Raw genomic sequence first — 16,146 nt, 5'->3', positions numbered from 1 at the left:
TGGACGGAGATATTTTGTAAAACGAAAGTCATGTGGACAGTTTTTTTTTTTAATGGAAGGGGAAAATATCCGTACACATGTAGACAGGGCCCAAGATTGTTCCTTGAGTTGTCAACATTCCCCAAAGTTGTACAAGTAGAAATGTGGGCTCTAAGAAGAACTATCAGCGAGGAGCATCAGTCTCTACGGGGATACACTGTGTGTTTAAGTCAGACTCAAGGTGTTTAAGATGATTGCTATTGATTTAAAACCCTCTGAAAATCTACAGCAGACACATGCGCTCATTGCACCCACTAACAGCGTTCTTCCTGTAGTCTGTATTTTACAAAAGCCTGTACAATAGAAGTGGTGAGAAAACGCTGTCATAACCAAGAAACGTGATAACACTGAGGTTGAGAAATACCATAGTTTCCCTTTAACACCTCTAACACAGCTCCTCAATTAAAGGGGAAGTCTGCTGATGTTACACGTCACAGTCTTTTTAGGTGTTGGGAAGTACGACTGCATATGTGAAAAAAAAAGTTGTACAAAACCTGTTGTGTCTGCATAGGGAACTGTGCAAAGTCTGATAGGTTGCCTCAAGTGATGTCACATGAGTCAGTGTCAGTCAGGGCTGAAGACTACAAGTGTGAGAATAAAAAAAAAAAAAATCTATTGGTGTGGAGTCAGAAAAGAGCAAACCTCTCTGATTTCTGTAGGCCCCTCCCCATCGCTTTTAAAGGCTCGGGGCTCGACGCTACATTAGCCACTACTAGCATAAAACACCTGCATCTCTGATTGAACTGTTGGTGCTTGAGTTGTATTGTAGGTTATGAAGGTACCAGGTTTTGACAAAGAACAAGAATACATTGAATAAAATAAGAGGATATCTCTGGTTCTGTTGCTGCAGGATGTTGATCCTTCCTTTCTCTTCTGTTTTTAAAACTGCCCATTGTAAGTCTGAGAATGTTCCGGGAGTTCAATGCTAAATCAGTGCAGTACTTTTTAAGAAACACATGAAGTATAATATAAAGATCTCTGTTGCACAATTCACGTCATCCGTCTCAAAGCTTAAAATCCTTTCCCAGCTCGTCTGCCTCCCTTTATCTACATCTCCTTTGTGTTTGGTTTAGATTTAATAACAGACATCAATAAAAGATAATAGCTTTTACCTGAATTCACCTCATCAGTGCAGGGAAAAAAAGCATCTCTTCCTGATATTTTGTTCTGTCAGTGCTCTGTCTCTGTTGTAAGCATTACCTGAATTCTAAGATAAGTTCTTAATATAACTCGTCCTGGTCCGACTGTGGTGATCTGAGCAGGACAAGCTCTGCTGCTGCTTTGGAGCAGCATGGTGTCCCTGCTCTGTCCTTCTTCTCTCCTCCTCCAGCACAGTCACACATTGCCTACAGTAAACATTTACTTTTGCTTGCACGCACGCACACACACACACACAGACACACATAGACATAAACAACACCCGCCCACGCAAACACACACCTAAGACACATTTACACTTGCCGACTGCTGTTTTGTGAGACATTTTTACAGCAAGCGAATAATCGCTGTTTCAGGTAATCAAAGTAAAAAGGATCTGTAATTCGATACATCACTTATACACACTTATGTTCAGTATGTACATTTTATTGGCAACACGCGCGCGCGCACGCACACACACACACACACACACACACACACACACACACACACACACACACACACACACACACACACACACCATCTTCACTCAGGGTAACATACCTCCAGTATGATGGAAAAACCTCCAACAAAATAAAAGATTAACGTTATAAGTGAAAAAGCAATATCCCTTTCTCTTCCCCTCTGTGGCCTTTTTAATGGGAGGGTCATTTCATTCGATATTTCTCCAAAACAAAATAAATTGTGCTCTCTGAGTGTGTGTCCCTACCTTTATTCCCCTTGCTAGCAATATAACTTAGAAACTTCTATAAGTGGAGGAAGAAATAAAGAGGCGAGAGAGGGCACGGCAGTGACAGAAAATATTTTGGGTGAATGCTTGTAAAAGCGATGAAAGAGACGGGAAAGGACAGGCAGAGCACAATTTTTTTTCATGCCTTATTTTCATGTGAATGCATAACGGCAGCTTGTTATTTCTGCAGGCAACCACTAATGTTTTATTACCGCTGTTGTGTTTAAACACTGAAATAACTGGCTTATAAACTGATGTTTGTGTAAGATGATTTCTTAGGAGGTCAGGGAGCTCACTCACAATCAGTCCTCGTAGCCGTAGCGCGAGGCCAACTTTCGCACTTGAGGAGTTATTAATGACTGTTTGGAATCCCATTGTTATCCCGCGAGGGAAAACAAGGAAGTCACTCATCACAGAGGCATCATGGCGGCTGTTGTCGTGGAGACAGGATCCCAGTGAGGATAATTGCTGGAGGGGCTTAGCAGTGCGGGCCACCTGCCGCAGCAGTTGGCCGGGATCTGTGTGTGTATATGTATGTGTGTGGGAGAGTGTGTTTGCGGGCGTGTGTGTATCCTGGCATAGATATAGTGGGCCGGGGCAGAGTAGTGGCAGGAGGCAGAGTGGGATAAGGAGGACAGGGCACACAAAGGGCTTAAACATAACCTCGCGCGTAAGTCTCTCATGGGGGATAAAAATCTTGCAGCCTATATTACAATACATATCACCTCTACTGTAGATAATCCTAATGGGCTCCGAGAGGTCAGAGCAGACTGGTGAACAGCAACATGCAGCTTTTTGACCCAACGCTCAAATCCAACAAAGAGACGAACAAGATGTATAAAAATATATAATATTGTATTGATCTTTGCCTTTATGTTTCAGATCTGCCTGCACACAAACACACTTTCTCTCAGACAAATACACACTGTCACAAACACACTTCCGCAGCTAACCTATATGGAGTATCTGGGACAGTGTGACAGTGCGATCATTTTCAATAGGATTTGTAGGTCGAGGGTCATCCCCAGAACAACAGCCTACTAATCCAGTCCCGTGTGTGTAAACGTGTGTCTGGACTAAGGTCAGGGGATGCACTAATGGAGGGAACAAAAGCAGCAAGGCCGCTACGGTACAGAGCTGCTTTCCTCTAACAGCAACAAGTAAAACTACCCTTCATCTCATTCTCATTACCTGTTCCGGTTGCAGTTGTTTATGAGCATTGTAGATTATCATCCTAAATGCGTTTGCACCGACAGTGATCTCTATCTGAGTCAGTGCAAGGGACATAATTGGGTTATCAGATAGAGGACAATGCTACTATGTCGTTCCGGTGAGGAGAGAGAGATAGATTATCTGCAGGTTTTGGTGTAGAGATACTGTTGTTGCGCTGCTGTGTCTTCACATGCATTATGATCCTGTATAGTGTCTTCTGTGCTGTACAGCTTCCCTCAGCACCGGCCCAGCGTTTGCTTATGTTTGGAGTTTTCCCACTCTGCGTTGTCACCATAAATCAGATGATTTATAATCTCAGCCTCGCAGAATTGTAACTTTTGCTTTTGTTATTAGACCACTAGAGTGGGTTTGACTGACTGCTCACTTTCCCCTCAGTACAGTCCAATGACTTTATTCAGAAGGCAGAACCGTCTGCTGCTTCTTGGCAATAGACGAGAGAAAGTGAGCGTCTGAAAAGAAGCAGGGACACATGATCTGTTCCTTCATTGTACGTCGATACTATGCAGTATTGCTATTAAAAAGGCCTGCTATTTCATGGTCAGACTATAATTATGTTTAGGCTGTAGCTAAGCGCCCCCTACTGGACATTTGGGCATTTATATTTAGGCAGACTCATGGTCACCCAAATTAGTGGGATTTTCATGATGTGGTGTGCTGCTGGTTTCACTCCATGTCCCCGTGGTTATACCCTGTTTAGCCACATCTACTGTCAAGAGTGTTGTCTGTTTGTGCAGTTAAAGGCTGATTTACAGTTGTGTGTAAGTTCTATGCAGAGCCTACGCTGTAGCCTATAGAGAGGCCTATGCCGTTGTCAGTATATGTGCAGCAGTGTGCCTGCGTCACTCTACAATCACACAAGTTGGTGATGGGGTTTCCATGCCACTGTGTTGAGTTTCCGTGATGTGCACTAAGGTTTGATTGATTCAACTAACACATCTAAAACACACATTAAACATGGCTTAATAGTGACAATATTCAACAAAAATACAAAATTTGGCTCCATTATAATTTACAAGTTTCACTGATGAAACAGTTGTCTTGTGCCAGACATATTCTCCCCACATATACAACATGCTAACAATGTTAGCATAAGCCTATGACATTTTCCATTGCAAAAATTAGCCTAGTGGCTAGCGGACTAGTCTTCGACTCATGTGAAGCCAGGATAAATCACACACAAGACCTTAATGTTATTTTGTGAGGGCTTTATTGTCTTCACAATAAAAATAAAAGCTTTGTCTGCTGAGAAAAAGGTTTTCATTTTACAAAAATAAACAGGAAGTCTGCATCACCACAAAGTATAGTTAAATATCTGGGGAGGTATATTCAGGATGCAAAGAGCCTACGCAGACCTAACCTGAGTAACAGCAGCAACAGAAAGTTTGCTGATCCGACGGGAAGTTGGGCGGTCCAACTGGTTCGTAAACTGTAGTTCTGGCACAATGTTGCTTTAAAGTCTTCAGTGAGTGTTTAATACTTCAAAGATATATAGATTTGGAACGTAATATCACTTGACAGACATTATGCAATCTAATTCTGCTGGGCTGAACTGAAAGCAGTTGTACCATGACATTATATTAGTGTTCCATTAATTATATAATTTGTGTTCTCAGTATATTTTCAGGATCTTTGTCAAAGCTAAATGATAAATGGCTAAGTAGGCGAGTTAATGTTATGCATCACTCTAATCAGAGTAAGCTTGAATCTGCATAAAACCTTTCTCTCTATATTGCCAGAATTTTCGCCCACTGCGACGTGTCTTTCTGTAAATTTAATAATTTTCTAAGTTTAATGTTTTATAAGGTTTAGAAATCTCTGGCCATCATCAAGGAAAAGGCACATTAATATAAAGTGTATTATCATTAGGGCCTGCGTTCATCTTTAACTGCTAAATATCAAACTTGGGAATTAGGAGAAAGATTAAAGTGACTTTATGCAGTGTTAGAACTTTTTATCAAACTTCTTTGGGTTTTAAAACGCTGTTAAATTCAAGTGAGATTCATGTGTGACTTACAATTGGGTACTTTCAGCCTAGTATTTGCTTTTGATTTAAACATTTCATATCACTTATTTTTCTCTATGTTCCGCAGCTATGTAGCAGCTGAGCTGTGCCTGATCAACACGGCTAGCGCACACAGTGAGGCTGTTTTGGGCTGGGACACATGCCGCGTCTCTAACCAACCCAAAAAATGCAACGTTGAGTGCTGGTTGCTACTTGTTCCTACTCTGTGCTAACTTTTAAGGGCGTGGAGGTAGGCTGCGTCTTAAGTAGTGAAGCAACCATGTGTATTAGGCCTGAAATGTTGTCCGTGGGACAGGTGTAAAGCTCTGGGTAGCCCTGCACTAAAACAATCAATTTCTTTTCAATATTTATCATGGACTCATATTTACAGGAGAAGGGCAAGATATTTACCAGCTGTGATTGGTTCTCCTTGTATCCAGAAGTTCAACTTTGTTAAAATCAGTTTGCAGCCGTCACGCCCTGAAAACAGACAGTTGGGCCTGCTTACATGTCGGGATGGCGTCGCTCTCGCTGTCTTTCAGTGTCTGTCGACATTGACAATGTGGTTCAATGGTTCAGGTTCCGCAACACACACTCATGCAGGCAGTGTGGCGCAGGTGTAAGGGGCAGATGTAAAGTAATTCCTTGTCTTTGTTTGGCTCTTTGTGCTCTGAGTGTACATGTTACCAATCATATGATCACTTGAGAGTCATTCTGAAAGGTGACTACTGCTCTTTGCTCTAAGTACGAGTAAGTTGTTTTATAAGTGCCTCTTTTTATTCACTTTTGTACTCCAAAGTTGTTTCAAGCATTATTGACTGTAATTCTGAAACATCTTTACAAAATCAGTGACACACCAAACTGACTACAGGGTTAAAAACACACAGTAGAAAGTTTTTATTAGACCAACATTAAAAGGATGAAACTGGTATGTAAACAGTTTGAATTGTAAACAAGCTACTGTTATTCATTCCTTTGTCACGTGCAGGTCAAATGTTAAAGCTGCAAATATTTGATGTCACTGGAGCTTAGATTTGCCTGCTTTTCCTCTTACTACTGCTTGTCATTTCTGCTGTCATATTATATTTAAATATCTAAAAATATTCCAAAACTAATTAAAGTAAATCTGCTTTTTTTCTGTAGTTGTTGTTGCTAACATAATCTCCATTACCTTACCAAACAGCATTTCAAGATGAGCTGGTCGCAGTCTTAAACACTACAATTAGAAGTAGTAATAACACCAACAGCAAAAATAATAAAAGGAACAAAACAAAGAAGAAAGGGGAGGAAGGAGGAGGTGGAGGTGGAGGTGGGAGAAAAAAGAGGATATTTTAAGACATACTCTGTACTCCATCAAGAGCTTGTTAGGAATGCAGTAAAATTTAGAAAGACTATTGGATTCCCAATAAATAAAAGAAGAAGGATAACATCAGCTATAAAATGTAATCAGTTCGTGCAGAAAACAAGGAGGAGGTTGGAAACACAGTCGAATGGAAATTTAACAGGCATCAGCAGCTAATTCTTAACCTAAATAAAATTGATGTGTTGTATTTAGAGCAGAAAACTGTGGAGGATTTTTTTTTTGGACAATGAAACGTATCAGTCAATAACACAACAGCATGATGGCAGAGATGGAAATGACAATTTTAGGGGTTGGAATTATCAAGAAATGCTACAAATGTGCAGTATAATGAAGTAAACCAGTGCCTGTGTGTGATAAAGTAGACAAGTAATACAAATAATGACCCCTTTGATACAATGAATGACTGTGACTAAATATCGGAGAAAATAATAACCCCTTCTCAGTCTAATTAGTACATCCTGGGGGCACGATGAGCCTTCTGAATGTGATAGAATCCAAACAGCGTCAGTGCTGCGTTTTGCAAATTAAGCACCAGGAGAGATGACTGTGAGGATCTCTGGGATTTCTTTGTGTAAATATTTAACTTCTGTGGTGATGTGGATGTCAGACAACTGGCTTACAACAGTAAGCTACATCAATTTTACTGAAATGTCTGCAAATGTCTCAATATGACGAGCCAGCAATTGTGGAATTAGGGATTCTGGGGAAACTTATCTGAGGGGAAGGGTTTTAAATTTCAAAGTTTGGTGAGAACTCTCAGTAAAAGGTCATGGGAGGTACGGGACCTGACATTTTTTGGAACATGGAAATGTAGGAATCTGAATGTGCTGACAATAAATTTGTCTTGTCTTGACGACAAGCGGCATGAGATGTCCTTACGGAGAGTGAAAGGCATTTTGTGGTGCAGGTAGAAAGAGGCTCTGTGTGTGAGGAGTGTGAATAATCCCGTTGACTTCTGAGTTGTGTAGAGGGGCCGCGGCTTGAAAGTCTTGGCATCACTAGAAGAGAAAGATCAATTCTCTGGAGTTAAAAGTGCAGCAGCACTCTGCTGTCTATGCAAAGACAGTGATGATGCACGATCCTCTTGACCTTCACACTTCCTGTTGTGTTGTTTGGCAAGTTTACTTTTAAGCTCTCTGTCCCTCAGTGCCTTGGCGAGGAGTTGAAGGCATTCCTCATTTAGACACACGCAATGCTTTGCGGGAACAATATGGGCGTTTTTGTGGAGAGTCATAGACGCAGCAGAAAAAGCACACATGATATGAATCAGTACTGATATATAATCACATTCAGGGGAACATTCATACTTTATCTGGAAGACTGTGGGAAGAAAATGTAATTCCTTGCCTTAACCAAGACCACAAATACTCCGTGAGCTGCACATCCACTCAAACCACAGCATTTTTAAAACAATGAGCTAACAACTTTTGTTCTTTCATCAAGTGAGACATTTTAGCTGAAATTACACCTTGAAAATGTCTCTGTGAGGTTGGATTACCAAATAGACAAAGCAGGGAGCTGCCCCAGGGACACCAAAGGCCCCATGTTCACTGTGAGGCAATTACATTGTAGTAATTTGATTAATTGCAATTTTGGTAGGGAGATATGCACAATCAAAGGACATAATGAATTGAAATAGCGAGGGTATTAAGACCTTTATTATATTAGTTCATGTTTATAGAATATGATGTTTACTAAAATTACCACTAATTAACAACAAGCCAAACTGGGGCCACTTTATATTCCAGCATTGTAGTACTTGTTGGTTTTTAGGGTTCTGGGCAAAACATAATGAAACTTTCCTGTGAAGTCTGCAGTGTGCTTTGTGCCTGATGGGTACTTACAGGCAATGGACACCTGTACAAATAGTCAGGGGGAAGCTGGGAGTTGAGTTTAACTTGCCACAGGACACCTTAGTAGTTTAATGTCCCAGAGTCCGCGGCTTGTTTAAATATACATGTGGTTTTGCTGTTATTTTTTTGCAGGTTTAAATTAAAGATCTAAGACTTTTTAATGCATTCAATAGATACAATTCTTTTAAATTTTGGTTGTAAATTTGATAAAAATCTGTGTCAGTAAGCACTTCTCCTTTTTCCAAGATAATCCAACTACAAACCTGACAGGCATGGCATATCAAAATGCTGATTAAACAGCATCATTACCACACAGGTGTGCCATGGGATGGTCACAGTGAAAGGCAACTTTAAAATGTGCAGTTTTATCACACAACATAAGGCCGCAGATGTCCCAAGTTTTGAGGGAGTGGGCCGTTGGCATACTGACTGGAGGAATGTTCACCAGAGCTGTTGCCCATGAACTGAATGTTCTTTTACTGCCATAAGCCGTCTCCAATGTCTCTAGTGTCCGTGAAATTGGTGGTGCATCCAACTGGCCTCACAACCGCAAACCACATGTAACCACACCAGCTCAGATCCTCTACATCCAGTGTCCTCATCTGCAAGACTGACTGATACTAGCTACGAAAACAGCTGATGCAACATCTGGTTTGCATTAGCAAAGAATTTCTGCACAATTTGTAAAAACAGTTCATCATTGTAACTGACCTTTGAGGCTGGTTGGATGTACTGCCAAATTCACAACTATTGGTATTGGCTGATACTGGCTTTAAAGTTGGAATCTGCAAACATGCCTTTTGTTATTTTGCGCAATGAATGTATATTACATACATTTAATAGCATTCTATTTCACGTCTCCATCTGCTGGTGGGCCATCACGATAAGAGTATGCATGCATAATATGATGTTGATTCCACTACACAAGAGACTTGATGATCATTAAATTAGGTGGGGAAAATAGTGGATATATCTAGCTGTATCGGTTATCCGCCCAGTAAGTCGTTATATATCGGATATCAGCAAAAAATTCAATATTGTGCATCTCTAATAAATATAGATATACATTCTACCCAACTACAATCAGAAATACACTGATGTAATTCTCAAACCCTGACTGATGTATTTCTGCTCTGTCATCATCTTTTAGGAGAACCCATACCTGTGCAGTGACGAGTGTGATGCCTCTAATCCAGACTTGGCCCACCCTCCTCAGCTGATGCAGGACAAAGAACGCAACGGTCTAATCACCTACTGGCAGACAGTCACATGGAGACGCCACCCAGAGCCACTGCTGGCCAACATCACCATGTCCTGGAACAAGAGTCTGGAGCTCACAGACGACATCCAGATCACCTTTGAGTACGGCCGACCTACTATCATGGTACTGGATAAGTCCATGGACCACGGACGCTCCTGGCAGCCCTACCAGTTCTACGCTGACGACTGCATGGATGCCTTCAACATGCCACCCAAACGTGTGCGTGACCTCTCGCCCGCAAACATCACGCGGGTCATCTGCACCGAGCAGTACTCACGCTGGGTTGGCTCCAAGAACGACAAGAATGTGAAGTTGGAGGTGCGGGCGCGCTTTGCTGTGTTTGCAGGACCGCGGCTACAGAACATGGACAGCCTGTACACTCGCATGGAAAGTATGAAGGGATTGAGGGACTTCTTCACCTTCACCAACCTTAGGATGAGGCTTCTCAGGCCTGCCCTTGGAGGCACCTATGTCCAGAGAGACAACCTGCTGAAGTACTTCTATGCCATCTCCAACATCGAGGTACCTGCCAGGTGAGGGTCAATGCTGACTTGATAAGGGATGCACATGTTCATTCCTTTTAACATAATAACAGAATTAACTTGGAAACAAATGGAAAACTGCAGTATACTCTCAAATAAGATTTCTGTTTGTTACTATTACCAAAATTGTTTTTACTAATTAAGAAAAAGGGAGCTTCATTATTCACTTCACATGAGCTAACACTGCAGCAGTGGCTAACATCCGACACCAAGCCGTTAAACGGTACCAAACTCACACCGACGCCAAAATGGCTCAACTCTGAAGTTAGGTAAAGTTAGCCATGTGATGCTAACAGTTAGCTCCGTCTCTAGCTCTGTGTGTGTGCGGGCGGACCCTCACCAACTGTCTCTGGTGCAGAGCAGAGCTCTCATGATAAACAAAGAGAAAGAGAGTGAGGCAACCCCCCACCCCCACCCCAAAAACCCAAATATCCAAAACCCAAATTGAAAACCAAATTCCTACCCAACAAGCTAATATCAAAATAGTCAAATATGCGGGTCCAGCCCTACTATCTGCATGGCTACAGTAGGTGTCACTAGGTGTATGTGGAAAACATAACTAAAACTAAACTAAACTAAAACTAAACTAAAATAATAAAGATTTACATATCAAAGACAGAACGCTGCCAGATTGTTCAAATGGCCAAGCACCATTCATGTGTATCTGCTGAAATGACACTGGCTAAAACTAATCAATAACAAAGGATACGTTTAGTAGATTATAATCATAAAGCAAACTGTATATCATTGAATGTCTTTTCTAGACCATGACATGTAGAGAAAAAACATTTGGTGATGAACAAACCCTCTGATCTCACACTCATGCATGCACACACACACACACACACACACACACACTCTCACATGGCCTTTCTGATCTGAGGGCGTTAAAAATGACCCCCTCTCTCTCTCAACATGAATCCTGGCCTGCCTGTCACTGGCCCGTGAGGACAATGATTAATGACAGAAACATACGGCCTCGGTGGTCTAACGTAAACCGCTATCCACATTCTGCCAGCAGAGCCGGGAACCCTTACATGGCAACTTTGTGACAGTGAAGGATGCTCGGGGCCGTCACGCGCCTGCTTAGCATCAACAAGCCATCTCTCCTACCTTTCAGAATTATCATTCCAATCAATACGGGAGGCTGACATTTGAATGGTATTTAACATCCGTGTTGGGATGGCTTGGAATGGGAGGGGGAGGTGTGAATCTGTGTGTGTGTCTGTGTGAGAGATGGGGATTGTGGGTGAGAAGGGGAAAGTGAAAATGAGTGACTGTTTGAGAGGGGTGTTGGCCGATGGGGGCGTCGTGTGTTTATGTGTGTGTGTGGAGTCGACGTACAGGGCTTGTTTGATAAAGTCCTGAGTGGATGCTGACACAGCACACACACACACACACACACACATGCGTGCACACACACACACATAAACAGCCCTCTGGCACTGTGGAAAGGGCCTGCAGGTATTGATCACAGCCACTTTTCAGGCTCAGCACAGAATCACAGAGAGAAGGAGAGCTCAGCCCAATACCCTGGGGGTGAAACAGTCCATCACCACGCCACAACCTCCACCACAGCCGGCAAATTTAATAATCAACCATGCCTGTTTTGAAATATTTGTGCTCATTTCTTTATTTAGTAGTCCGCAAGTGCACCACAGCTAAGAATTTATCATCCATCTCGTATTCCCTGCTGAGCAGCTTTGCTTGAAACAACCCCCTGCACTGTGAGCTCTCAAAGGTTTCTCTTCATATTTATACTTCCAGAAAACTTTCTTAATTTCTCTCCTCATCCAGAGAGCAGGGCTGATGGCTGGTGGCAGCTGGAGATAGTGTCAGTGTGCGCTGGATCTGGTAACAGATCCAAATTTAGCCCTGTGGAGATGACTGAGGCCAGTCCGTCTTCCGCCCCGGCCACCCACACCTCCCGTAACATAATCACTAATCAATAAGTTATTCTGGGCAGCCAGCAGGAGTATTAGGTGATAGTGGTGGGGGGTCTTCAACAGTACAGTACAATCAAGAGTGTCTGATGCTTACGGCTGGGAAATTGATTTTGGGGAGCGAGACGATTAGTCAATGTTCCCTGGACAAAAGGCTAAGCTATTTCATCTCATCTCATCTGGCCTTAGTAACATATTGGGATTTCCAATGCTTAAAATTTGAATAATGAATATTCCACTCTGCTGGTGCTCCGGCGGGGACGGCACACTGAAATGGGTTTTATATGATCAAGACCGAATGGCAGTGTACCGCAGGTCGCCACAGTAATGAGATATGCTGGTGTTATCGATGGAGAGAGGGTTGTAGTTACTTCCTGGCTGTATTGTATGTCCCCAGGCCTCTATCTGTGGCTCTCTGGATGAATCCAGTTAAAAGTAATTATTATTAGTTAACTCTTCTTAATGACCTGGGTTGAGCCTGGACAGAGACAGCAAAACAAGCCCTTTTCCCATCAACCAGTGTAAGATGCTACCTCTATGGGACGTGTTTTATCTGACGCTGCATTGTCAGAGTGACTGGCCAAGCTCTAAAGAGCTGGCGCAGGTATGCGGGAAGCCAGGTACTCAGGGCTAAATAGTGCTGCTTTATCAATAAAAAGGTAACCGGATAGGCCATTAAGTGCAAACGCAGGGAAGCTAGCTTTGATAGAAGGGGGGTTGTAAATTTAGATTTGTGGACGCGTTGAAAACACTCAGCAAACTGGATCTTGAGCAAGTTGTGAGAGGGTATTTAGGGTAGAGGGCAGCCAGAGGTGGAGCAGGGATTTTGAAGGGAGAAGAAGGTCAAACAGAGGCAAAGTCGAATTGGATAGAGTTGATAGAATATTATATGATTCAGCATCACTCACTTTGTGTCACAAAGTTCTCCCAAGGTTAACTGTAATGAGCTACAGTACTGACTACAATATAAACTCTAAGCCAAGGTGTTTGGGGTTTTGAAAGCCTCAGGCCTCATGCTCATTTTACAGGCTATATTCAACCCTTAGATGTGGCCATTTCCATATCACTGATGGGCCATGTGAAAGCTATCTCCAACCATCAAAGATAGCGGAGCAAAGCCTCAACTCTATCATCATTTACATCAGTGAAATCATATTCACCGGGAAGCTTTACTCATAAGCGGAGCTCTCAAATTCCCCCTCATTCATTGGACCTCCATCTCTCCATCCCTGTTCAGTCTTCTCTCTGTCACATCTGTCAGCCGCCCCGCTGGACTGTGGTGTGGACTATAGGCTAGCCTGTAGTCTGCATTATGGATTAGACGTGGGGTCACGGATTGGGCCTTTTTAATGAAATAAGCAGCAGGTCGTACGGTGGGTCTTTATAATGGAATAAAGGAAAGGCTGTAAGCTCAGGAAGAGCCAACTAAGTGGATTAGGGCCAGGACGGGGAGAAGGAGATGGAGCAGAATGAGGGGGAAGGCGAAGTCTGCATCGTTTTTCTCTCCTGGCTGGTAATCGCTGCAACATCAGGTCTTCTTCTCCCCGACTTCTGAATTTAATTTGATTGGATGACGGGGGAAGAATGACATTTAAGAGAAGCCAAGTATGCAGTCCAAGTATCTTATTCCCTGATGTCTTTCGGCTGAGCAAGAAAACACTCAGCACATGTTGTGAATGTATAGCACTGTTGTGGTTGATGTCAACACAGTTTATCATTTTTCCATTGTAATTTACATTTTGACTGATAATTGTGCCCACAGACTTCATTAAATCCTTTCAAACTGAATTAAAAGATGAACCCACTATTGGCAAATCAATGTTTTAATTTTAAATATTTTCTTTTTCAAAAGTTTACAGTACCACTGTAAGTATTTTATAATTTATTTATTTTAGGTTGTCCTAATTGGCCTCTGCAAACTGCTAAACAAATAGTGAAGAAAGAAAAAATCTTTGTTTTGCCACAATATATACAGCTATACAGCAGCAAAGTTGTATGGCCTGAAGGAATTTATTTGTTTACAGTGACATTAACATTATTTTGCTGACTGTCCTCATATTTCTTGTGAAATAATAAACTAACATATAGAATTTCTATCATGTACAATATCTATTGTAAATTGTAACAAGACGAAGGGTGCTTTCACACCTAAACAGGTTTAGTTCAGTTAAAACAAACTCAAGTCTGTTTGCCCAGTTAATGCAGCTCATTTAGACTGGTACAAAAGCTATCAATCAAACAAGATTCAAGAGTCAATACTTTATTGCCATGTCGACATGTTGAACTGTCAAAGAACCACTCACTAAATATGTTACACAATAAAATAAATACATAAAAATAAGATAAAATCCAAACCATAAAAGGGAATAAATACTAAAATAATAAAATAATACTAAGGCACCTGTAGAGGGAATAGCAGCATCAATACAGTATAAAGTGCACAATAAAAATGAGTTAAAAAAAAAAAAAAATTGAAAATATAGTCATTGCACATAAAGCAGTTTCGACTGTGTTGCTAGTGGAGACAAAAAAACTGAACTGAGACCACTTTAAAGGGGGGTCTTGGTCAGCTATCAAGCGGACTGTGGTGCAGTTTATTGTATGAAAGCAGACGAACCAGCCACAAGATTTTATCATAGCATATTATGATGATTTTATCAAAAGCTAAATTAAAAAATACATCTACTGATTGTGAAATCTGTCCGCGATCTCATAACTTATCTCTATGAGGCCATGTATATAACCTATTTATATAAATACTTTGATAACTATGGTAAGATTTATGCACGTCAGTGCAGGTAACGTCCTTGATTAACATGACAAAAGCTGTTAAAACTGCTGTTCTTGTATCCAACTGTGTACTTTTTTTTTAATTTTAAGTCCACTAAAAATATATTATTACATATACTTATTATAATATTAATAATGCTTATAATGCTTAGAAATTATACTGAACTACAGGTGTGAAAGCACAGCACTAGTGGCTCTGTAGGCTGTATACTGTACAGAGCAGTGCTGTACAGAGGGTATGTGAGCTAAATGCTAACATCCGCATGCTAACATGCTCACAATGACAACGCTAACTGATGTTTAGCAGGAACAATGTTTACCATGATCTTTGTTTAGTGTGTTAGCATGCTAATATTTGCGAATCAGCACTAAAGAATAAGTAGCCTACAGCTGAGGTTGATGGAAATTTCATTAGTTTTGCAGATATTTGGTCATAAACCAAAAGCATTTGTCATTAAAATTCTGATCTGATGATGAAGTTATTACAATTCACCCTGAATACAGTACAATAACTTTATACACATTTCAAACGAAACCACAAATACCACAAACATCATGGTGGCACCAGAGGACAGTCAGGGGATCACCAAAGTCATTCAGATTAATCACCTGGGGAGTCTGATAATCTGAACCAGATTTTAAGACAATCCATTTAAGTGTTGATACATTTCAGTGTGGACCAAAGTGGTGGACCAACTAACTGAAAAACTGACACTGTCTAAACATAAGTAAAGAGTATTAATAACATTAATACCACCACTACTTCTTCTGCTACTAGCAATCGGCTACAGAACAATGAAGTAATATAGGTCTGTGGGCTTTAACCACTAATTGCATCTGAAAGGCCCGGTCTTGTCTGAAGGCCTTAACTTTCATCAACAACTAATTATTTTCCAGTAGTGAAAATTAGTTAAGAGCAAGCCTGCCAGAAAACAAGCCGTATAAATGCTAATGATATTCAGAGTGTTTTTACATGGTCATGTTGTTTCATGCCTGCTTGACTCATTTACTGGTCATGTGTCTGCGTTTCTCTCAGTGCCATCCTGGCCCCCTGCTGACAGAGCTAATGTGCTGAGAGGTTTAAGCTCTCCATCTCCTCACAGACTGGAACAGACTGCAACATGTTAATGAACACCAGTAAAGTTTTCTGTGCCAGAGAGTAGAGAAAGGACAGTCGAAGCAGTTTTCAGGACGATGACTTTCATTTTTTCTGTTGGTTTTTTTTATTTGTC

At 41.4% G+C, this 16,146-nt stretch overlaps 1 protein-coding gene across 1 annotated transcript in view; it reads left to right on the top strand.

Annotated features, from left to right (window-relative positions):
• ntng2b (netrin g2b) overlaps positions 1-16,146 on the top strand; it is a 75,269-nt gene that overhangs the window by 7,875 nt on the left and 51,248 nt on the right. The window contains 1 exon segment of the mRNA XM_049604549.1: positions 9,529-10,172. Coding sequence (XP_049460506.1) covers positions 9,529-10,172 — 644 coding nt within the window.

The sequence above is a fragment of the Epinephelus fuscoguttatus genome, linkage group LG18 (assembly GCF_011397635.1).
Source record: "Epinephelus fuscoguttatus linkage group LG18, E.fuscoguttatus.final_Chr_v1".
In the NCBI taxonomy this organism is placed as follows: Eukaryota; Metazoa; Chordata; class Actinopteri; order Perciformes; family Serranidae; genus Epinephelus; species Epinephelus fuscoguttatus.
This window is presented reverse-complemented; position numbering and strand designations above follow the sequence as displayed.